Source organism: Sinocyclocheilus rhinocerous, unplaced genomic scaffold (assembly GCF_001515625.1).
Source record: "Sinocyclocheilus rhinocerous isolate Xijiao unplaced genomic scaffold, SAMN03320098_v1.1 scaffold448, whole genome shotgun sequence".
NCBI classification, from domain to species: Eukaryota; Metazoa; Chordata; class Actinopteri; order Cypriniformes; family Cyprinidae; genus Sinocyclocheilus; species Sinocyclocheilus rhinocerous.
The window spans coordinates 1,042,821-1,068,281 of record NW_015651514.1 but is presented as its reverse complement, the minus strand read 5'-3'; the positions used below and the strand labels follow the sequence as shown (position 1 = coordinate 1,068,281).

Here is a 25,461-nt window from a genome sequence, read left to right as displayed (position 1 = left end):
CAGAAACAAAAAATCAATACACTTTTTTTAATGCAAACCAATATATAAAAAAAGTCCAAATTGCAAGAAAAAAGTCAGAATTGTTAAATAAAAAGCAGTTCTTTCTTTTTTTATTTTTTTTTATTCCGTGATGAAAACAAGCTTGCATAAAAAAAGTTGGTGAAACTACAAAATGAAGAAAGTCGCATAACTGATGTTCACTCACAGAAATGAAACTTTATTTAGTCAAACATTTTAATGACTTCAAAACTTTGTCTTCAAGATATTGTCATTTTGGCTTCATCTTCTCTCGTGTTATTAAAAAGACACTGAATTGAGATGGTCATGTGTCAAACACTGGATCAATCCCATCATACTGTATCTCACTCACTCGGTCTCAACCTGCTTCTCAGAATCACCTGAATCTTCCTTCACAACACACTCTTTTCCACTCACCACTGCTGATTCTGACTGTGCTTCATTTACTGACGTCATGATATTGCTTGACTTTGATTGGCTCTCAGTGGAGACACCGTTAGTGATGTTTGACTGTTGTTCCTCCTCCTCACTTTTGTTTTTTGTGGCACAATCTCCATTATGCAGATGGGACTCGATCTGGCCGTTCATTTTAGAGTGGTCTGGTTTCTCAGAAGAGTCAGTTTCCGATGACTGACTTTCTGCATTTGCATCTGTGGCCTCTTGCGTCTGTTCCGCATTCGCTGTGGTCTCCTCAGTGACCTCTCCATTATTGGTCTGCAGCTCTGAAGCTTTGTTCTCATTGGTCGATTCAGAGTTCTCCAGTTTAGCCTTTTCCGCCTCTTCTGCTGCCTTCCTCTCTTTCAGCTTCTCTTTGAACTCCATCATTCTTGTGCTAAAGCAGCAATAACTGATTTATTTAGCTTTTTCCATAAATTAAAAATGCACCATATACAGAATCAAAAATTCTGCAGAAACTGAATGCAAATTATTCACAAACTTTTACGCCTCCCCAGAAGTGTTTTTGCTGCTGTTGTTGTTGTCGTCGTTGTTCATTTATTTTTTGTTTTGCTTTATGACCTTCTTCAAAATGTAATTATAATAAGTAATAAAATTACACAATGGACGTTTTTAAAATAATAAAGTTACAATTACATAATACTTCTACTTCAATTCGTTTTTTTTATATATATATATAAACATTTAAATGGTGGCTGTCTTGAGCCTTGATGGATTTATTCAAACATAAATTAAACACTGAAGAACAGTAAAAATTATAATGAATATGTTATATGGTGCATATATTTATCAAAATGCCCCTCTCTAGTTTATTTGTCTAGCTTACTAATGAATTTATGGTCACAGAATATGCCTTTTCTGAGGTAAATGTGACGTTACGTGACACATTGTTTACAAGCCGTTATACTGACGTCTTTGCGCGGCTGAAACACTGATTGAGAGATTACATGAGACAGGATACGGATTGTAAAGTTGTACTCTTTCTTTTAACTTACCTTCGGATGTTTAGTCATGTTTATTTTGTGCTGAAACTGGTATTAATGTGGAGGAGCTGCTCAGTTCACGTGCGCCTCGCGCTGCCGCTTTTATTAAACTGAGGTGCGCCGCGCTACAGCGATCTATCACTCCACATTAAACAGCGCCAAAACGGCATTTATTGTTTGAATACTGCAATACAATGGACAGAATTTAAAATCTGAGACTTTGTTTCATATTAAAAGTACCAAAGCACAATGCTTAATGCGATTTATTGGATGGGAGGTGTCCTTCAACGTTCCATCCATTAACTGAAATCAGGCTAAACTAATCGATTCTTGGGATTTAAGAATCGATATCGTTCCGTAAAAATGAGAATCGATTCAATTCGAGATGTCGATATTTTTTACCCAGCCCTAATAAGTAATAATAGTAGTAACTCCCACTAACAAGCAAAAGATTTTATTTAAATACACAAGATTTTTATGGAAACACATTTTCCATTCCAAATTATGATTACCGTAATGCAGAAATAAATGTTAAACATATCATGGTAGTATTTGTTGTTCTGTCTTTAATTTATGCTTATTTAAATAACACTGCATTTATGACAATCGAATAAAAAAGAACAAAAGTGATGAGAAATAAAAATGTATGTATCTATTTATATTGCATTTGCCATTTTCAAACATGACAATACTTTAGAAATACTACAGGTAAAATGTTTTTTTATATATTATTTCTATTTTTTATTTTAAATTAATGTAATGTATTGTTTTATAGTAAGTATATATTGTTCATATATAAAGTAAACAATACATACATTTTCCTGAAATTCCTGGGATTCTTAATGTTCTGTGTTGACTTGTTTCTGAATTTCACAGTGGTTAAATCCTGAAAGTCTCTTACCTGTATGAAGTCTTCAGTATGCCATTGACCAGAGCGAGCTGCTCCAGCGTGGTGTCCTGAGAGGGAACCAAACCCTGAAACACAGCTCATGTTCAACAAAAACCTGCAAGTCTTCACATTTGGGCTCTATTAGTCAGCAGTTTCAAGCTGTGCTTACCTCAGGCGGTGCATCACAAAGCTCCGCGCCTCCCTGACGAATTGACCGTTCGACACGCACGGCCTGCTGGGTAATGTTCCTCAGGAAGTCAGAGCTGCATTTGGTTTGAGGATGATCTTCTCCGCACTGTTGCACCACATAAACACGCTTAGAACATTATCATTTATTCAAAGCAAAAATTCAACACACAAACACTAAATCTGACCTTGCTCTGGAAGATGCTGTGAGCTTCTTTTTCATGATTCATGCCTCCTCTGTAGTCTCCAGCCACACACAGTCTCTGAGCCAGCAGATGGTGCCTGCCAAACAATCAAAAATGACCTCAAGCAACACACAGGTAAAATAATTATTTGTTTAGATGAGTTTGATTACTTTGGCTCTGATCCAAACCCTAATAAGCTGCCTCAGTGTCTAATTATGCAATCATCTTTAAGGTAACCAAAACTGAACTACACGTAAACTCCCTTAATGGGCAGCAACTAATTATATATATTTTTTATTTAATATGCTTTAATTTTAAATTATGCATTTGCAGACAGTTTATTTTTTTTCTATTTTATTGTACATAATTGGTTGGTTTTTTTTGTTAATTGGGGTAATAACGTTCCAGAATTTTAACTTGTGGCAAATACAAAATGAGAATCTAGGAGAAATAAAATCAAAAGCAAAATTTTGGATGCATTACGGATTTAGAATTAAATGGCATGAAAATATTGTCACAATGCAAACAAACAAACAAATAACTGGGCTACAAAGCATACAAAAATACGGCACTAAATTCTCTAATTAGTTCTAATTAGATGGCACTCTTTTCTAACAATACTTTTCCAAAACTTGTGGCAAATAATGTTATCTGTGCATTTGTTATTCCATGAAAAAATAAAATAAAGAAAAGAAATCTACATATACACATACACACACTGTATTTGTAGTATTATTAGTAGCATTAATTTTGAGCATTTTATATTACTGGTTTATTGTATGTAATTAAAACCATAAAAAATAATGTCAAATATTGCATTAAAAGGCCATTTCTAATTAGAATGCACTATTTTCTATCAGTCTTTTCAGTATTATATATGAATTTTTAAAACTGACAATTCCTTTCAGTTTTTTTGCATTATGGGACTGTCTTATTCGTTAAGGATATATGTGATCCTGCCATTTATTTTGACTAAAATTGGTTTTCAAATGGAAGTGGAAGCTTAAAAGTTGTCTATATAAGCAGCTCACTAGGGTTTGGAATGGAGCCATAGTGCTTGCAGTATCTGAGCAGGTTATTTAATGATTACTATGCATCTCCCTCTATTATTTTTTTTTGTTTATGGTTAAAGCATCTCGTCTTACATCAGAGCTGTCGTCAGGTCTGTGTCTCCTCTGAAGGAGCTGTTGAGTTTCAGTGAGCTCTGTAGATACTGTAATGCCTGCTCTCCCTGAAGAACCAATCCCAGAGAAGCCTGATGGAGAAAAAAAGAGAGAAACATTATCATTCCAACCAATATTTCTATTTGGGGTCAGTCATAGCTTGATGATGCATGATGACGTTTACATCAATGACTGCAGTGTAAGGATGATCTGCTCCGTGAACCGTCAGCAGAAGAACTTTGGCACGATACAGGCAGCGCTGAGCCAGAGCGGTTTCGCCTCCAGCTAACAGATACACTGCCAACAACACCTGGAACAAAAGAAAGAAGTGCATCAGATAATGATCATCTCTGTGCGTATGAAAAAGTAGGTCTGTTTGGTTTTGTGAGAGCGTGACTCACGTATTGCTGAATGGTGTTGGGATGATCGAAACCCAGAACCCTTTCGCTGATGACCACAACCCTCAGCTGCACGCTACGAGCCTACAGGACACGAGAGAGACATTGAGCGGATAACAAACGAACAGGGAACATTCTTAGAACTTTAGCTATCATTCTGGATTGTTCAACAAACGTTCTTCCAGTAACAGTAATAGAATGTTTGTTCAAAGTTATTTGGTCTTTAATAACATTAAAACGTTAGGACTAATTTGATGCATGGTTTTTGGAATTTTTTTTCTGAAACATTTTAGTTGGACGTTCATTTAATGCTTTTTTAAACGTTACTACTTTCTGCTTGTATTAGAATGTTCAGAGAACATTCAAAAGTAACGTTCCCATCCCCTTAATGTTTTCTTTAACATTCACATAAAGAAAAACAAGGTTTTGAAACATTTTGAAAATAGTTCTTAGCTGACGAAAAATAGCTCTTGAGAGGAGCATTTTGCTAAATACAGTAGTCAACATTTGAAGGGGATCAAAAAAATTAATCAAAGTTGTCCTAAGACAAGAACGCATTTTGGTTTTAGGACAACTTTGATGAAAGGTTTTGCACTTCAAATGTTGACTACTCTATATGTCTTATATTGTATTATATATTAATTGTATTTCGATTTAACCTGTTGTCCTCACTATTTAATGTATGTTTGAATAAAAACAAGTTTTTATTACAGTTACTGGTTAAATGTTTATTTTTCAACAACAAATGAATAAATCATTAACAATTTGACAAAAACTGCCTTGTGAAATTTTTACAAACTTGATTGTTTATTATTAAATCAATTTGATTAACTAATTTATTATTAAGTAAACTAATTTATTATTAAGTAAACTTTTTTTTTTTACGCATCACTATAATTTGTATCTTAAAAAGGGGTTCAGCAAAATATGTTTATTTTATTGCTGTCAAACGATTAATCGCGATTAATCACATCCAAAATAAACGTTTTTGTTTACATAATATATGTGTGTGTACTGTGTATATTTATTATGTATATATAAATACACACTCATATACAGTATATATTTTGAAAATATTTACATGTATATATTTATATAATATATAAATATTTAATATACAAATATAACATTAAAACAAGGTTTTGAAACATTTTGAAAATAGTTCTTAGCTGACGAAAAATAGCTCTTGAGAGGAGCATTTTGCTAAATACAGTAGTCAACATTTGAAGGGGATCAAAAAAATTAATCAAAGTTGTCCTAAGACAAGAACGCATTTTGGTTTTAGGACAACTTTGATGAAAGGTTTTGCACTTCAAATGTTGACTACTCTATATGTCTTATATTGTATTATATATTAATTGTATTTCGATTTAACCTGTTGTCCTCACTATTTAATGTATGTTTGAATAAAAACAAGTTTTTATTACAGTTACTGGTTAAATGTTTATTTTTCAACAACAAATGAATAAATCATTAACAATTTGACAAAAACTGCCTTGTGAAATTTTTACAAACTTGATTGTTTATTATTAAATCAATTTGATTAACTAATTTATTATTAAGTAAACTAATTTATTATTAAGTAAACTTTTTTTTTTTACGCATCACTATAATTTGTATCTTAAAAAGGGGTTCAGCAAAATATGTTTATTTTATATAGATATAAAATATTATATTTATTATAAAAGGTATAGTTTGTATTCATCATATTTCTATGATTTTAAAAAATAATAATGTTTCCAAGAAATAAAAACTTGCTTGATTAACTCTAAAGCTTTCTTGAATGTGAGCTGGCTGTGCCTTAATTTGACCTAAATGGTCCTATTATACAACAAGCTTTCTTTTAAGCCACTGGGCAGCAAGACACACCCTAGATAGTGCACACAAACACACCTCAGCAGGATGACCCTGTACATAGGCCACTTTTGCCAGCTGACTAAGACAATGACAGGCTTCAGGGTGAAGGTCATCACACACGCGACCGAAGAGGTACGTCGCTTCTTTCAGCTGCTCGTACGCCTGCTCCAGTAACCCTACAGAGAGAACAGGGTCAGGCGAGGCTGTTCACACTTCACACATGACTCTGTTACTGCACACTAGGGATGTAACGATTACCGACTTGACGATAAATCATGATAAAATTCCCCACGGTTAGTATTACATTTTCATCTTTTAATTATCATTAAAACCATATTAGATTACCGTGATTTGAACAACTCGTGATAAATAATTACTGTCCAGCATAAAGCACAGTTTTAAGTAACAGTCTCACGTGCGCACAGCAGCAGAGTAGTTTCGTTTTGAGTGAAAACAGGGCGGAAAAGCTGGGAGGTTTTAAAAGAGTGCTAAGGGAATTATACAAATGAATATATGAATGAATTAATTATATGAATGTACCTCTGAAGGTTCTGACTGTCTTCAGAAACGATTCGATGGCATTTTGTTTTCATCTTCGCTCCATGTAATACCTAAAGGAAGTGTTCTTAATCGCAATACTGCTTTGTCCACGGAGGTTACGGGAAACAGCTCTAATTCAGCTTTTCAATAACCTGCTATCAGCGAGTGGTTTTACAGAGACTTATATTTACATTCAGCCTGTGTGCAGTTTCTGTCTGGCCAAAAACGGACCGAATTTGCATGCCCTGCTGTAAATTTTGACCGGTTGATGAAAAACAAGCTTATGTGGATTCTACACATTTAAACAATTCAGATAAGTTATCTAGAATTATTTATGGAGCAGATAAAATACATATAATCATTTATTAATCAATTATCATTTTGACTTATATCTTTTCTTTATTTAAAGGCTGAAATGTTAGGTTTCCCTTTTTATTAAACTTTTTCACAGCTTTATTTGAACATTTACATTAGATATTTCAACATGCTATTAAACTGTTGTCAGTCAAGTTGTCATTTAAAATCCGAACATCATTGGTAATGTTATTGTTTTAGTGATTATGCAAACAAAAAGTCATTTTATTTGTTGTTTGTTGATTTTTAAATATAAAACTTGGTGAAGTGATTTATGTGTCAGTCCAGCACATTTTATCAATACCATGATAATACTGATAACCGTGATAATTTTGGTCACTATAATCGTGATAAGAAATTTTCATACCGTTACATCCCTACTGCTCACTGGACTGTGAATACCTTTCTGAAGACTGTTCTGAGCCACCTTGAACATCCGGGTGGCGTCGGTGGTTGTTGTGGTTATGTGCTTGACGACGGGCAGGATGTTGAGCACGTCTTCAGGAGAGATTGGCGCTTTGTTACGGTTGTCAAGAATGTATTCTCTAAGACGGAGCTGCGGGACATTCACAAACAGACAGTTTCTCTATGACATAGGCAGGAGTGTCACAGCACAGACGCCCTACAAGATGAAAGGAACACTCCACTATTTTTGAAAATAGGCTCATTTTCCAATCAGATTCAATGATCTATGCTAAGCTACAGCTAAAAGTGCTACCGCCAGACCCGGAGATCGGCTGAATGGATTCGAAAACGGTAAAACTAAACTGTTTAACTCTAGGGGAGTTGGAAAATGAGCCTATTTTCAAAAATAGTGGAGTGTTCCTTTAAACAAGGATCTTCACAAATGCACTGCTCTATAGCTGGTATCAAGGGAGGTCTGACCTTTCTTGCGCACCAAAGCTGAATTTATTTGAACAAAAATACAGTAAATATTGCTTAATATTATTGCTATTTAAAATAACTATTTTCTATTTGAATACATTTTAAAATGTAATTTATTCCTGTGATGCAAAGCTGAATTTTCAGAATCATTACTCCAGTCTTCGGTGTCACATGATCCTTCAGAAATCATTCTAATATGCTGATCTGCAGCTCAAGAAACTTTACTAATTGAAATTTACTAATTTACAAATTTTCAACTAATGTTGAAAACTCTTGTGCTGTTTTGTGCAAAGTGCGACATTTCATTTTTCAGAATTCTTTGATGCATAGAAAATTCAAAATAAAAATGTATTTAAAATAGAAATCTTTTGTAACATTATAAATGTCTTTACTGTCACTTTTGATCAATGTAATGAATCCTTCTTAAAGAAAAGTATTAATTCCTTAAAAAAAATATTACTGACTCCTTATCAAACATGCTTTTTCAATATATTTTGTTAAAGGATGCAATATATTTTGCTGAGATGTAATATTAAAATTATTATTTCATCTTATTTATTTATTTGTATAATTGGTGCTTTTCATTCCTAGTTACATGTACTAAAATAAGTCTGTACATTTGTTCTTTGTTGATAGTTTTCTTGACACCTTGGCAATAAAAACATTTTTTTTTAACTAGTTTTAGTCCATTTTATTACATATGTCTTGCTTTGTGTTTCTAACTTGTTTAAAGTTAAACCTAAGAGATTCACTTTCTAGCCTAGCATACACTACAAGCAAAATTATCGCATGCAAAAAAAGTTATATTGTAGTCTTTCAAATTTAGCCATTGTTTGGTTCAACGCAATACCTGAATGCCAGTCTTCAAGCACATCTCTCTCAACAAGGATATCTTCTGGAGTCCGTACTGCTCTACTAGATGGTCCACATTTGACCTGTAAAAAAAGATTACTTTATGAAGACAGAACTACAGACACATGTAAGGGTTAAAACATTTGGAGTGGATGATCTTGGCTCACCCTAGTCCTTCTTTAAATCTGTATGTTTCTTGAGCATCTTGACAGATCAGACTCCACAGTTCATTCACGCTGAGTGCTGTCCATGCCGTACTGTCGGCAGCCCCGCCCCCTCCGCGGCCACGCCTCCTGGAACGCTTCTTAGACTCCTCCCCATTTGATGCAGAACTGAAGTGGGGAACCAATAAGCAGCAGAGGAAATGACTCGCTGCTGCAGACAGGTTAGATGTTTCCACTCCCTGAGCAACACAAAAAACAGTTTCATTTTTTTGAATGAACAAATCTTTTAACTAAACATAATATCTTAACAGACTGACTCAGTGAAAAGAAATACCTGAACGTAGCCACTGAAGAACCGCTGAGCACAGCGCACAACAATCTCTGCAAACGCCAGCCTCTGAGAGAGATGGTAAGATATGATTAAGACGCTTCTTAAATGTAAAATCTCCCCCGATATAATGGATTTTAAAAGCATTTACCGTGATGTGTCTCAGTTGATCTTTGAGATCTGATTGGCTGATGGACAAGATCAGGTGACCCAGATAGCGGAGGTTTATGCCTTTCTGATGGAGGGCTTGTCGTAATGAAGCACCATCCATGGGTATGTCAGTGCCGTGAATGCAGTCATTCATCTGAAAGTAAACATTAATTTGATCAAAATACAGTAAAAAAAAAAAAAAACTGTAATATTGTGAAATATTACTACTATTTTAGATAACTGTTTTCAAAGATGATCAAAGCTGAATTTTCAGCATCATTACTCCAGTCTTCAGTGTCACATGATCCTTCAGAAATCATTCTAATATGCTGATTTGCTGCTCAAGACACATTTCTGATTATTATCAATGTTGAAAAGAGTTGTGCTGCTTCATATTTTTTTGGAAACTGTGATACATTTTATTTTTCAGGAATCTTTGCTGAACAGAAAGTTCAAAAGAATAGCATTTATGTGGAAAAATTTGTGTAACATTATAAATGTGATCAATTCAGTGTGTCCTTGCGGGGGTTTTTGGGCCAAACGGAAGTGTATAATAACACAAAATACACTCACAAATTCTGGTATCCGGTCGTTTATGATAAACGATGCTGCTTCCTTCAATAATCTCTTCTGTAGCTCCACGGCGTCACTGTCTGAGCTGGGAAACTGCACACCTACTCGAAGAGACAGAAAACAATATTTAAGGTCTCAAACAAAATCGCCAATTATGGAAATTCTTATGTTTAGCAGTAAAGAAGCTAAACATAATGATTTCTGTTGAAGACGGACGTGATGATATTAGTTGTGCTCTGAAATCTAGTGAGCTGCCTACATAGACAGCATCTTATGGCTTAAGATGATGATGTTGGCTTTTAAGAAACGTTTCAGCCTAAATCTAAGGCAGCATCTTATGTATCCTACACGGAAAAGTCAACGTCATGTATTATGGCAAACACAGTGAAATAACTTCCATTCAAAATGTTGAACATTGATTATAAATATATTTTATTCAATACTGAAAGTATAATAAAACATAGTTCAGTTCCATTAAATAACTGAATATTCAACTCTCAATTATTTATATAATTTCAATATTCAATAATTCAAATAATTATAATTCAATATTATATGCATTTCTTCTCATAAGCACAGCAACATGTCAAGTCTCCCATGTTCTTACTTAATATTCTAATGATTTTTGGCATGAAAGAAAAATCTATCATTTTGACCCATACAATGTATTGTTGGCTATTGCTACAAATATACCCGTGCTACTTATGACTGCTTTTGTGCTCCAGGGTCACATATGAGCATTCAAAATGAGTCACTTATTAGGTTCCATTTCATAAGATACTGCCTAAATAGAGAGTATACAACAAGTAAACTCACTCAGGTTTGGAACAGAGCTTCTATGCAGTTTGTTTTAATGCATATTATTGTGTTGATTTGAGTAGGAGCTTTTCCTGACCTGGGGAGTAGACATTAGGGTTGAAACGCATCTCGAAGATGATGTCACTGATGGATCCGACATCTTTGCAAGCTTTTCTGACTGCGTCTATGTTCCGAGAATCAGCTGACAACACACAAATAAACACATACGATTATTCCTGTTAAACAAATTGATCTCAGTCACACAGTCCATCATCCCATGACAGAACGTGAACACTTGCTTTTGTTCTTCTCACCAGATTTCATACACTCTTCCACCCCTCCGTTCTCCTCCATGTGAGCCTTCACTCGCTGCGAGAACTGAGCATGTCTGAAACATCAAGACAAATCGTCTTCATGTACACAGATTAACAAACATAAATATCCAGTTTAATATCCAAACGTTTATATATACACAGATTGAGTTTGTGTGGAAAAACTGGCTTTTCTGTGTGTTTGATTCATGCATTAATAATTGTTGCTTGTTCACGATATGATGCATTATACACTGCTGCAATTAACAAAAAATTTTTTTTATGAAAAATGTTGATTTTTAGCACAAAAACGAATTCACTCAGACAACGCAGAATGATATTTAGTTTTATTTTGTTTGAGCACCTCCACAAAGCAACAATGGCTTTCAATGTGAATGGGGAGGGGCTATCAGTTAAATCGACCAATGGAAGGACTCGAGAAACTTAACAAAACTCAATGTGTCTGCAGCACTTAATACACAAATAATGTTCATTTTTAATAGCAAGAAAACTGATTAATTGTCAACATAGAAAGCAGTGTTACTTTAGTAATATTTATAAACTATTATAGTTTAATATATATTATATAATATATATATTAATAAACTATTATAGTTTATTAATATTTTGAATTAGCCTTTTTTTATACTTTCAGTTTTCATATAAAAATAATACAATTACTAAAAATGTAGTAAAAATTTATTCGTTTTTGTTTATTTTAAATATTATTATTTAGGTTTATTTATTTTTAGTTTTAGTTCAGTTTTACTTTTTATTTCCAGTTAGTAATTTAATCTAAACGAAACTAAATAAAAATGAGAAATGTTAGAAAAGTTTTCCATCTAATGTTTACCTTTTATTTCAGTTTTATTTCAATTAACAAAAAAAAATCAAAACTTTTGTTTTATAAAACGTTTATCATCAAAACGATAATAACACTGCTAGCAAGACAATAAATATTTTGTTGTAGCATTCTTACAAACCAACACTGGCTCAACCAATGACGTGGATTTGGGGGCGTGGCTACCTGTGTGATTAACCAATGAAAACATTTGGGAAACCTGTCGAAACTCACTTGTGTTGAATGAACGCCTTCACTAGCTCCGGCCGTAACCGACACAAAACGTGAGGGTACCGTCTGGGAAAACTCCCTTCCGTTTCTGCTCCTTCTTCTCCATCTTCTACATGGAAGTTGGCATCAGCTGGCATAGTGCGATACACATCCAGCAGGTAATACCGACCATCGGCCCCCAGAATCCCCTGGGCATCTACAGAGGTGAAGAGGGGCAGCTGATGCCCGGTCAGCCCCAGAACCGCATGTCTTTGCAGAGAAAGAGCCTTTGCGGACTGAGCCACCAGCTCTAGGAGTTTCCGTCTTGATGGATTTTCCAGCGGCCCTGCACTGTAGCCGTATAAAAGGCCATTGGGAACCTCAGCCTGCTCGGCGCCCTGAATACCCGGGGCCAGGCCCTGCGCGGACAGCCGAACGCCGCGGTAGTCGGCCAGCGCGGTGGGGATTGTGTGCAGGTTTTGGAGGTCTCCGTCCAGGTCGCTGTAAGCCTGAACACATCGCAGCTCGTGGCGCTGAGCGGCTCTGTGACTCCGCTCTCCTCCCAGCCAATGGTCTCTGTGTGCCGGCATACTCAAGAACACGCCGCCGCATAAGAACGCAGGGTCCTCGTGAGAACCGCTGACTGAGTCGACAAAACCATCGATCACCTTCTCTGCTGCCTGAGCAACAGCCCACACAAAAGCACTGTTCACCTGCAAGAACAAGCAATGAAAAGTAAGCGGTGTAAACTATGAAAACCATGGTTTTTCATGCATTGCAATGTAAGAAAAGGAACAATATCTCCTTCACCATGACAAATACCAAGACACAAGAGAGAAAGCCTTTCTGCTCTCATCCCATACTTCCCTATCCTTAATAGAACAATTACAAAGTACATCATTATATAAAGCGTGTCTTTCTATCTTGCTAATGTTAATGTAACTTGTTTATTTTATTTCCTTTTTTAAATATTAATAGAAAATTCATATTACATAATAGTACATTTTATTTCATTTTAAATCATCTTATTTTCATTACTACTGTTTTTGGGTGGGATCTCATGCTGTTTACCTGCACGAACAGACAAAGAAACATAAGAAGTGGTGTAAAAGCTACTTGGACACTATGGTTTTCCATGCAGTGCAATGCAATAATATAAAATACAAAAAAGTGCAATAAAATAAAAATGCAACGCAATGTAATGCAATCCAATGAATAAACAAATCTAAAAGAAAAGAAAATATTAAGTACAATTAAATAAAAAATCTAATAAATATATAAAATAATTTTTTTTAAATATTTAGTGATGACAATCTAATGAATTGCTGAATCAGCTTTGAATCATTAAACTGAACCATGTGAACAAACTAATTCACTAAACGAAACTGGACTTTTGAGTTTTGATCATGCTTAATATAGTATAAGAGACAAACAGCAATATAGATGCTTGCTGAAAAAATAGCAAACTTTTGTGAAAATCTACACTGAGAACAGCTGTTACGCTACTGATGAATGTAGTTGAGTTAAACGGTACTGTTGAAATGTTTAGATGTGTCTATGTGGTCTGTTTAGTTTGTGTTTACTTAATTATACTGTAAGGACAAAATAATCACCTTAGGTTAGACAACTGAAAAAAAACATCCCCTATGGTGACATTCTCAAAGATAACAATTCATAAATTAATTAATACAGTATGTTTTGTTTTAGAAGAAGGAAAAGAGTCTGGTTTAGTCTGTAGTAATAATAATGAGCTTTATATGGAAACAGCAGAAGTCTGTGGATATCTTGGCAAACGTGTGCTCAGACCTGCAGTAACGCTCGGTCCCTCTGAAGTCTCTCCTCCAGACTCCTCTGAGGAAGATCTCTGGCTGCTTGAAGTTCCTTATTCCAGTCAGGAGCCTAAAATATAAAGCAGAACATTTGAATGACATACACACACAGACAGGCAGGTGGACAACGTGACAGACCAATGTGAATAGATAGGTACAGAGAGAGAATCTGAGATTTTTTCTTTTTTCTTTGAAAAGCAAGTCAAAAAGTACATTTTGGCTATTTAATTTATGCAATGCTGAAAAAATTGTCAAAATACATGGGGGGAAAAAATGTGAAAAACCGTATTCGGTATTTGGTCTTCGGCCCAGTGTTTCATTTTGTTCGGCTTCGGCCAAGAATTTTCATTTCGGTGCATCCCTAAACATTTTATTTTATATTATTTTCATTACTACAGTTTCTTTAGTGTTGACATGATGCATTTCTATGCTTCATTATTTATAACACAGTCATGTCAATAAAGAGATTTGTATTTGAGCACTGATAGGCGTTTACCTGTGCATTGAGGTCCTGGTCCAGACCCAGCCGGGCGCTGAAGCTGGGTTTGTGTGAGTGAAGCGAGGAGATGCCCAGCCAGCTGAGTGTGCGGTACGGAGTGGACAGTATCTCCTCAGCCGGCAGAGATGACCTGAATGAACAGAGACGGTCAATGAACTATACTGACAAACATGTGAGAGATATATGAGAGTGTGAGTGTGTGTGAGTGTGTGTGTGTGTGAGAGAGTGTGTGTGTGTGTGTGTGTGTGTGTTGGTGTGTGCGTGCGTGCGGTGTGTGTGTGTGTGAGAGTGTGTGTGTGTGTGTGTGTGTGTGAGTGAGTGAGTGAGTGTGTGCGCGTGTGTTGCGAGTGTGCGTGTGTGCGAGTGTGTGTGTGGGTCACCTGTGCCGCAGTGTGCTCAGGTTGTGTTTGAACTGTGAGCTGATGTGGGACAGCAGGTCGGTAAGACAGTGACACACTGGAGTCGACTGAGCAGGACGAGGGTCAAACACTTCAAGGGTCGACCTGAAACACAAAATACAGCTCGGTTTTTGAGAATATATATATATTTATTTATTTATTCATTTTTTTAACGCCATGCCAGCATGGTTTTTGAGAAAAAATTTCTATCATTCTGTGAATTTAATATGCCACAAACAGTCTGTTACTTCAAAAATTACATTATTAGGTGAATCTCATGAAAACAACCCCATAAGTGAAGTAAAATAAAAAGAAAAGAATAATAATATTTTGTACAAATAATATGCAATGTATAGATATTTTCCTTTTTTTACATTTTATAACATATATGCGTGTTAAAAGTAGACTTTTCTTTATGCAAAATCTAGTATATATTGTGTAATGTCTACTATATTTAAGAAATAGTATGTGAAACAGCAAAATGCAATGATCAACATTTTAGATAGTAGTAAGTTACTTTTGTCACATGACCTTAATTCATCTTTAAAAAAATGAATGGTTATTTTGCTTTTTTATTCCAGTTTTGTGTACATTGTAAGTTTTGAGTGTGCAATTAAATAGTGAGTCAAGGGACAGGTTTTCAAAACTATTTCCAGTTCATTTGTCCCACTGGAAAAGGCAGAAATACTAAGAGTGGTATGAGAGTAAGTGGTTCTGAATTTAGCAATACAGAGAGTCTTACCTGTTCATGTAAAATCCACGTGGGCAGGAAGTGATGTCACACTGCTTGCCCTCCAGAGTGTGGACACTGATGTACATGAAGTCACCTTGCAGTTTCCGGAAACCAGGGGGAGGGTTCCAACAGCTGAGTGACAGGTCCAGCAGGTAACTGGGAGCCTTTAGGAAAAGCAGTTTGAGAATGAAAAACAAAGCCAAATGCCTGAAGGTTTATTTGTGTGTATTTGACATACTTCGCTGTGTGTGTTGGTGGGCAGCAGGGTCGTCAAAGGAGGAAGTTCTGAAACTCCAGGCAGAATGTAAGCAGGAGGGGGCGGGACTTCAGCAGACTGCTCTGTCTTACTATTGGCTCGTTTGTTCTTTGACGAGTGCAGAGTGGGAGGGGCTTCTAATACACACACATAAAACACACAATCAGACAGTCTCACTGCCATGGGCTTAAAAAATCATTAATGCATTTTAAATGATTTAGAGGCAATACTGAATAAAAGCACTTTTATGTGCTTTATGATAACATTTGTGGACAAAGACAAAAGGTTTTCAAGATACTGGATCAGTGTTGTTACTGTTAACTAAAACTATTAAAAATAGTTTTCAGTCATTTAAATAAAGCTGAAATAAAATATAAATATTAGATGAAAAACTTAAGACTTAAAAACCCTAAATGAAAACAAAGCGACAAAAGATGAAGCACTAAAATTACTAAAACTAAAACTTAAATTAAAGCTATATGACAAATGACAAAAGCACATAAAAATTATTAAAACAAACTAAAATTAAAATAAACCTGAAAGTAAAAAAAAAAGAAAGAAAAAAAGTTATCAAGATATTGGATCAGTATTGTTACTGTTAACTAAAAGTAAAACTTCTAAATTTTAATAAAATCAAATCAAATAAAAAGTGACAATATGATTATTAAAACAAACTAAAATTAAAATGAAAACTGAAAATATTACAAATAAAAAAAGTAGTATATAAATACAGAAATAATATATATTATATAAATATATATAATATTCCTATGCAAAGCATGCTGGGAACTGGAAATCCATTGGAAATCCAGCTACCAGTTAAAAAATAATACTACTACTACTAATAATAATAATGTAGAAATCTGAGTTACAATATTAAGTTGATATAATGAGCAACATAATTACAGAATTATTGGCACCCTTGGTAAATATGATCAAAGAAGGCTGTGAAAATAAATCTGCTATTCTGTTGTTAGACACGACTGGAACTTCAAATGGGACTGGCTTCTATGGTCAGATGTAACTAAAAAATTAGCTTTTTAGCAACAAACACTCAAGATGGGTTTGGTGCACACAGGGATAAAAAGTACCCCATTTGTACAATGAAATATACTGCTGTATTTTTGATGTTGTGGGCCTATATTTCTGCTGGAGGTCCTGGACATCTTGTTTAGATACATGGCATCACTGATTCAATCAAATACCAACAGATCAAAAATCAAAAAGTGACTATGTTAGAAATCTTATAATGGGCCATGTTTGGATCTTCCAACCGGACAATAATCCAAAAACAAACCTTAAAAACAACACAAAAATGGGTCACTGGGCACAAAACCAAGCTTCTGCTATGGCCATTCCAGTTCCCTGACCTGAACCCTGTAGAAAATGAGTGTGGTGAACTGAAGAGGAGAAGCAGCATCATGGAGCTGGGAATCTGAAGGGTCTGGAATGATTCTTGATGAAGGAATTGTCTCTGATCTCTTGTCAGGTGTTCTCTAACCTCATCAGGCATTATAGGAGAAAACTCAGAGCTGTTATTATACCAAATGGAGGTTTCAAAAAGCATTGAATAAAAGGGTGCCGTTAATTGTGTCCAATGTGTATTAGAGAAAAACATTTATGTCATAATGATATTTCCCCCCATTTTAAATTCTTATTCTCCAATAAAAGGTTAGATTTATGTGAATTTTTAAATAAAAGATCAAAATGATTAACAATGTAGATTTATTTTCACAGCCTTCTTTGATCATATTTACCAAGGGTGCCAATAATTCTGACCACGACTGTATATCAGCAGAACTCAACTGCATTAGATTGAATTTCTTACCGGCCGTTTGGGTGAGTGTGTTCAGTACAGCGGGAGATCGGCCCTCCATCAAGGCATCTTGGGGTCTGACAGCTTTCAGCATCTCCTGCACTCGTGCCAGATGAGCCTGTGCCGATCGAGGCGAGTACGGCTCTATAACACACACAAGAACACTTCATCTCATCATACCAAAATCAGGCTTTTTCCCCAGCTCTATTGATCTGCTGAATTTCAAGGCGTCTCATCTTGTAAAACTATGATTTATCCAGTGAGCAATAACATCTATTCTATCATTTATTTTCCCACACTGCTCATAATGAGTGCCATGTGACTCACTTGGCTCAGAGAAAGGATTCATTAGTTTGCCATCAAACGATTTGCAATGAAATCAAGAAGTTGCAAAACCAGTATAGCAAAACCCCACTGATCCCTGTGGAAATTATCGCTAAAACCAGCTTAAACCAGTTGCTGCATTTTGGAACATGGTGGCTGGTTTCTAGCTGGTTCAAGTTGGTTGACCAGCCTAACCTTGCTAGGTTGTAGACCACCTTTGACTCGCAACAAACCAGTTACCAGCTGGTCATTCTCGTTTCAGGTGGTCAAACTGGTTTTGGATGGGGGGAACTGGTCAAGATGGACTATCAGCTGAAGGGGGATGGTCTGGCTGAGCCAGGAGAACATCTTGGACCAGCAATAAACCACATGGTTCCCACATTTTCTAGTGCATTTCCATGAGTTTTCCATGACCTTTCCAGTGGTTTATGATTCTTAGCTAGAATCTAAATATTGGATCAGTGTTGTTATTGTTATTGTTAATTAAAAGTAAAACTATTAAAAATGATTCTTGTTAACTGAAATAAAATAAAATAAAAAAGGCTAATAATAATAAAATAAGAACTTAAACTTGGCAGTTAAAAAGTAAAACTGAAATAAAAATGAATTAAAGCTTTATAAAAAGCTAAAAAAAAAGTAAAAAATAAAAACAAAGTAATAAAATAAAACGTACTAAATTTTGTCAGTTCAAAGCATATAGTAATAATGGATTTCCCACCAAATATCCTCATATCCATGTATAATATATTTAAGTCTTTTACAAACGCACAAAAGTAAACGTCCCAAATGGAAGGTCTTTCTGTGTACCTTCCACTAGACGGAGAATGACTCCAGCTTTGAAGCCCTTGGCGTCCTGGAGCTCCGTCATGGGATCGAGGGTCACACCTGAAAGGGCCAGGGCGACAGACGTGCGTGGTGCCACCTCCTCTCGGCCCAGAAGGGTCACGATGGCATCCTGGACCAGCCAGAATCCATGGACCTGCAAAGCAAACATTATCAGTATAGAAGACACAATCCTAGCATTAATGGATGACATGTGCTTTGCATCTTTTGATGTTCTGTTGACAGACATATTTGAAAATATTTGCATTGCTGATCAAATCACAGATCAGACTACTAAGTGTGAGGTTACACTTGATTCGTGGATGTTAATTGGACTAGAGCTCACCTGCAGCTCGAAGGGTTCGACACCCGCACCCTGAATCTTCACTGGAAACGATCCATCATCGTCTTTTTTGCTTCCAGTAGCTTTTTTCCCACTGGCTGAACATGAGACATCTGCGGAGTGAAGGGGGTCAAATATGAGCTCAAAAATGTGCAAATGTGCAAAAAGTTACATAAGAGAGTTAGGAAATCTGTCCAAATGTCACGAAAGAAATGGAGGAAAAAGCGGTTTTCCATCCCAGAATCCATCAACACAATAGTACCATGGTACTACCATGTTTTTTTTAGGCATGCTGCCCTGGCATTACAATATTTTAGGAATATGTACAAAAATAAATAAATAAATAAAACGTATTAACTTCTGTCACAGTGCAAAAAAACTACGTTTTAAAGCTGTAAAATATCTTAACATCCTTAAAACAAGATTACACTGGAATTTCATCTTAACAAAAAACTTTAGTTTTTCTAAAAAATAAATAAAATAAAATCTTACAAATTTTTGTCACAGAGCAATAAACAACATTTTAAAAGCATCTGTTTTCTCTCTTTGTTTTTATCTTTTCTTCTTGTTTTAAGTATTTTGAAGTTTTTGAGTAAACAAATTGGGGAAAAATTGGCAATAAGGTAAGAAAAATTAAATCTTAACGGATTTAACAGATTTTAAGTTTTTATTTTATTTTATTTATTTTTTTAGTAAAACTAAACTAAACTTTAGTTAAAAAAATACAAAAAAGGAAATAAAATAAAACACAAACTTTTGTCACAGTGCAATAAACTTATTTTTTTATTTATTGACTGATTTTATTTTAAAATAAGATACAACTAATTGGGAAGCACAACTGTAAAAAGTAAGTCACTAAGTAAGTAAAGTAAGTATAGTAAAGTAAAGCAAGTAAGTTTTTTTAAATCCTCTGTTTTTATATTTTCTTCTTAAATTAAGTAGTTTTAAGTAATTAATTTAAGTTTTTTAGTAAACAGTTGGGGGGGGTTTAAATTGTATTATTTCAATAAATTTAAATAATACAATAAAATAAAAAAAAATTACAAATATTTTGTATTAGATATTTATATATTAGTCTACAAAACAAATTTTAAGCATTAAATGCTTTAGATTTAATAGGTTAATGAGAAACAAATTCAGTCACATGTGTCCAAACGATTGACTGGTAGTGTATATCAGAGCATCTGATTGTGGTACCGCCAAAAGACTATTATAAGGCTCAGATGGATGTGATTGAAATCACAGAAAACCTCACAGAGGTTTTCATCGGACTTCCATTAGAGCCACAGATCTGAGTCTCTCTTGTTGGACTTGTAGGCAAGTCTAAGATCTCGAATAACAGCAAGACTCGGCTTGATACGGCATGAGCTTGTCCAGACATCTTCCAAACTTCCCCCTGGCTAATGAGAGCGGAGAACAGGCGCTGGATGAGTGGCTATTACTAGAACTAATAACACTCACTGACGGCAGATACTTCTCTCTGAGACTCGCTGGACATTAGCAAGAAAAACTCTGAAAATTCTCTCACACAAACATCAAACACGACCAACAAAAAACAGCTTTCAGGATGAGATGCATCATCGCTCTTCAGCACAAAGACTATTGTTCATGGGTCACGTGTACTTTATAGGTCATAGTAAATATAAAATGTAACCTTTTATAAAACCACATTTCATCTGTGGTTAAGAAGAAATGTGTTTAATGATAGTAAAATGTGTTAAATGGAACTGGGTGTGCTTTTTTACCATTATCCATAAATGAAAAAAATATTTAATAAACAAAAGACAGTGTGGTTGAGGCATGTGTAGAATTTTATGAATGATGGGCATTTCGATTAATCTGTGGACCTGCTGGAGTCTGTCACTCGATTTTAAGATAACAACAAGAGTCATTTACAGTAGCAGATGCTTGGACAATTCACCTGGAATAACCTGAGATGGAATATCATGATCAAGTGCATGAAAGATTTCCAGAACTGGAAATATTGTCATAAATATAGTTCTGTACCACACCCTGTGCTTGTTTATTAAACTTTTAGCTAGTTCGATTGATCTTCCAGCTATTTTTTACTGTAATGTAGAAAAATAAAATATATAACAATATTTTCAAAACTTCAGTAAATATAAGAAATCACGCTTATGATTTTTTTCTCATTAGCCAAATACATAAATTCAATCATTTAATTTCAATGATAGTATTTGTACTGCCAAAATAAATCCTAAATGAATCATTCAAATTACTGTGATGTGGAAAAATAAAATGTCTAACAAATATATAAGAAATTATACATCATTTTAAAAATTAAAGTTATTATAAAATGTAAAAAAAAAAAAAAAAATTGTCCTGAGAATAATGTTGCAATGCAAAAAATCTTAATGGTCCTAAAATAATCTTGCATAACACAATGCATTTGTACTAAATAAGTAAGTCACATAATAATAATAAAAGTTAGGTAAATTGTGCATGCAATTATCCTGGAAAAAAAACAAATAACCAAAACAAATGGTACTCTTCATCTCCATAATTTTTTTTATTTTAATTAACTTTTTTTTTTTACTAAAAAATAAGCACAGAAAATGTGAACTGCAGATTCCAATCTATTCTCAAAAAAGATCAATCCATGCAGAACTCCAGCCTTTCAGTTTCCACCAAGGGGTGATCTGAAAAGTTTAGGGGGTACATTAGTGCACGAGTGTTGATTATCACCAGAAAAGTGGTTTAAAAGTAGCATATAAATTTAGGACGAGCACACATCACCCCTCAACAGCGAGCGCCTCGAGAGGGACGCGATCATGTCAAGCTGAGAGTAAAAACAGGCTCCTAAAGAGAGACAGGAATGTCTGCGAGTCTGGCCCGATGCCATGAGGAATCTCACAGATCTGCCTCCTCGGTTCAACACGTGTGCTCGGAAGTGCAGGAAAGAACCACAGAAGTGAATGAGTAGACAGACGAATACACCAGGGGGTCAAAGGTGAAGTTAGCTATTTGTGAACGCTTCATTCTAAAGTGCAGCACCATAAATAGGCTATAATCCCAGCTTCATGTGTTTGTGTGTATTACTGCACATTGACGCATGCATGAGTTCAGCTTCTCACTGTGTGCATCAAACTTTTCACACAAACACCAAAAGAGCGCTTGATCCAAAGCAATGAGAAAACATCAGGAAGAAGTTGAGAGAGAGGGAGGAGACTGGAATGAATCAGAGCAACTCAACTCTTACCCATAGTTCTCTTCTCTCCGTTTCCTTTCTTCGCCGTGTCCCTCATTTCCGCTCTGGGTTTCTCTCTCTGTGGCCGCAGGTTTGCTCTTTGATTCGGGACGCAGTGTGTTCGGAGAGCTGTCAGGTGTGACTGAAACAACACGTCTTTTTAGTTTATCATTCCTTTCCCTCGGCCGACCACTCCCTCCAGCGCTGGCAGAGCTTCCTCTCCTCCCACTCTCTCGCTCTCTCTCTCTCTCGGCCCACAGCAGGCATGTTTGTCTGGGCGTGACGCTTCACTCCATTTTGCGAGAAGTGAACGTTACCCTCCCCCTCTGACTTCCCTCGGGGCAGGGAGGCATCCTGCGCGCACACACACACACACACACACACACAGAGTGAATCTCACCAACCATATCAAATGCATACATGAACATATAAATGCATTAACATTATATACAAACAACTTTAAGCCAGTATGAGTTTTTGTGTTGTAAAGCTATTTTCATTGCAATTAAGTGCATTTATCCTCCAAATTCTCATGCAATGCATACAAATCAGGGTTATTATCATTAACTAAAAATATTAAAAACATTTTTGTTACCTGAAATAAAGCCGAAATAAAATAAAATATACATATCATCACATAAAAAAATAAATAAGTTGAAGCACTAAAATTATTAATTGGAAATAAATAAAAACTAAAATGGGCCTAAAAATAAACCTAAAATGCAAGTTAAAAATAATGTAAACATAAAAATGAAAATAAAATATTACAACTTAGAAATGTTGCCTTAGCAACTAATTGAAAGAAGTTTAGGTTAAAGCACTAAAATTATGAACTGGAAATAAATAAAAACTAAAATGGGCCTAAAAATAAATGTAAAAATTTACTTGTCAAAATTAAAATCAAATAACATAAATATTAAAACTTAGAAATGTTGCCTTGGCAATTTACTTAAAAATGAAAACAAAAATGATTAAATAAATAAAAACCAAAATGGACATACAAATAAACCTAAAAAGTAACCTTTAAAAAAAAATTCAAACTTGAAAAAATACAAAATAAAAAAAATAGACCTAAAAATAATCCTAAAAAAATAATGTTTTTTAATGAAAACTTAATAATATAAAATATTAATATTAAAACATTGCCTTTCCAACTAACTGTACGATATTTAAGTTGAAACACTACAATTATTAACTGGAAATAAATAAATAAATAAACAAAATGGACGTAAAAATAAATCTAAAAAATATTTTAGTTTTTTAAAAACTATAGAGAAGTATATAAATACTACTCCAATAACACTGATATACATGTATACATATAACACTAATATGCATCATCTACTGTTCCCCCCCCCTACATTTCTAAATAAATAAATCATGTTATGAAAAAAAGTCACAATGCAAAATAATATTAATGCTCCTAAAAATGGACATTTGTGTACTGCAAAAAATATTTAATAAATTAATTTCAATATTTACAAGGAAAGTCCTTATTACTGCAATGCAGAAAAATAAAACATAACGCATTAAATATACTTTAAAAAAAATAGATTTCAGTAATTAAAACATTTGAGCATTTCTGCTTATTAATTGACACGCCAATGCAAAAACATCTTAATGGTCCTGAAAATGGGGTAGTAAAAAGTAAAAACAGTAGTAATTTGGAGGGGTTTGTGGAAGAAAACCAGGACATTTGATTCTCTGGATGACTCAAAATTGCCGGATAGTCAAAGAAATGACCTGCTTAAAGAGAAGTGCATATACTTGTGTGTGTGGGAGTAACTGATTTCCCAATCCTTTACACACCTCTCCAGCTCTTCAAGGTCTTTTAGCATTCAGTCCTGCAGTAACGCTCACTGCTGGACTTTTCTGTGCTGAAATGTGACAGAAATCAGAATAAGGCCAGAAGTGGTTCAGCGCTGGCCGGTTTGAGCTGGAAACCTCAGGCCGTTCATGCACACCTCAGTTACATAACGCATCCCAGCAGCTGCTGAGATTTCACTCATATTTGTTGTGAAATAAGTCACAGCTGGACAGATCAGACAACAAAAAGCAGCACTTGAGTGGACAGTATCACTGGCCTCACATAACTAAGCTCTTGAAAGTGACTCAGAAACGATCCACTTTCACCATGCAGCGCTCGCGGGAGGGGCCCACGGTACAAACTCACTTAACAAGTTGAGAAATATTCAAGAGATCTTGTCTTACTCCCTAAATGACCTCTTATGTCCTCTTAGGTAACATACAGTCACATTCAAACCACACATGCAGACTATGAAACTATGTTTCTTCAGGCAAAATAGAGAAGGTGTGTGAAAACGGCTGCAGAGACAGGAAGTAAATTAAGGTTTGACGACCATAAATTTTTTTTAAGGCAGATAAGTCATGATTGCCAATATCATAAACCTACATTTATTGACAGACACTTTTATGAAAAATATTAATTTCTTTTATTTTCTTTCATTTTGGTGATGAAGATTTTCCCCTTAAAGAAAATGAAGTCTACTTTCAGGAGAATTAAGATTTTTTTGCATTACATTATACTACAATTTCATTTAAATTACATGCATAATGTCTTATTACTACATAAATCAAAAGTAATTATGCATGAAATTGTCATATGTTCATGTATGGTGTGTGTGCATATATATATATATATAAATATATATATTGGAATCCACTGACAACACGCTGACAGCAGATCTAAAAGAGGGAAATAAAGCCATTTTTGTCTCTTTCCACACTTCGGATTTCATAAAAATGTATTTCTGTCAGAGCTAAAAATAGATCCTGTTCATTAAATGTCTTACGGCACGCATGTCCTGCAGCGTCTCAGATTAAAAGGCCTGTGCTGGTCAGACAGGTCAGAAGTCACTGTGTGTCCGTGTGTCAGATCGGTGGCCAGACTTTACTGACCTCTGCATGAAGAGACTCTGGATTGCCTACAGTCAAGCATGGTGGTGGTAGCATCATGGTCTGGGGCTGCATGAGTGCTGACGGCACTGGGGAGCTGCGGTTCATTGAGGGAAACATGGATGTACTGTGACATTCTGAAGCAGAACATGATGCCCTCCCTTCAGAAACTGGGT

General features: G+C 35.1%; 1 protein-coding gene and 1 pseudogene across 1 annotated transcript; both read right to left on the bottom strand.

Moving 5' to 3' along the window:
- Positions 1–196: 196 nt before the first annotated feature.
- LOC107713040 (clustered mitochondria protein homolog) lies at positions 197–22,614 on the bottom strand. Its single transcript, XM_016518460.1, has 26 exons — positions 22,382–22,614; positions 19,165–19,274; positions 18,804–18,975; positions 17,685–17,816; positions 15,839–15,993; positions 15,610–15,764; positions 14,850–14,972; positions 14,467–14,599; positions 13,948–14,040; positions 12,166–12,854; positions 11,094–11,167; positions 10,877–10,981; positions 9,982–10,082; positions 9,410–9,562; positions 9,265–9,327; positions 8,934–9,169; positions 8,765–8,849; positions 7,432–7,585; positions 6,172–6,311; positions 4,282–4,362; positions 4,065–4,190; positions 3,863–3,972; positions 2,721–2,814; positions 2,516–2,641; positions 2,359–2,432; positions 197–850 (listed from the first exon to the last, which is right to left on the bottom strand). The coding sequence occupies exons 1-26, from the start codon at positions 22,425–22,427 to the stop codon at positions 367–369; spliced, it is 4,014 nt and encodes a 1,337-aa protein (XP_016373946.1). The 5' UTR covers positions 22,428–22,614; the 3' UTR covers positions 197–366.
- Positions 22,615–24,285: 1,671 nt separating this feature from the next.
- Positions 24,286–25,461, bottom strand: part of LOC107713019 (probable ATP-dependent RNA helicase DHX37) — a 19,416-nt pseudogene continuing 18,240 nt past the window's right edge.

Bases quoted from the DNA above. Each gene is read 5' to 3' on its own strand.
- LOC107713040 (XM_016518460.1), bottom strand. From the start codon at position 22,427: ATGAGGGACACGGCGAAGAAAGGAAACGGAGAGAAGAGAACTATGG. The intron at 17,817-18,803 runs GTACACAGAAAG...TGTGTGTTATAG, and splicing joins CATTCTCCGTCTAGTGGAAG to AGCCGTACTCGCCTCGATCG. The intron at 15,994-17,684 runs GTAAGAAATTCA...TGTGTGTATTAG, and splicing joins CACACTCACCCAAACGGCCG to AAGCCCCTCCCACTCTGCAC.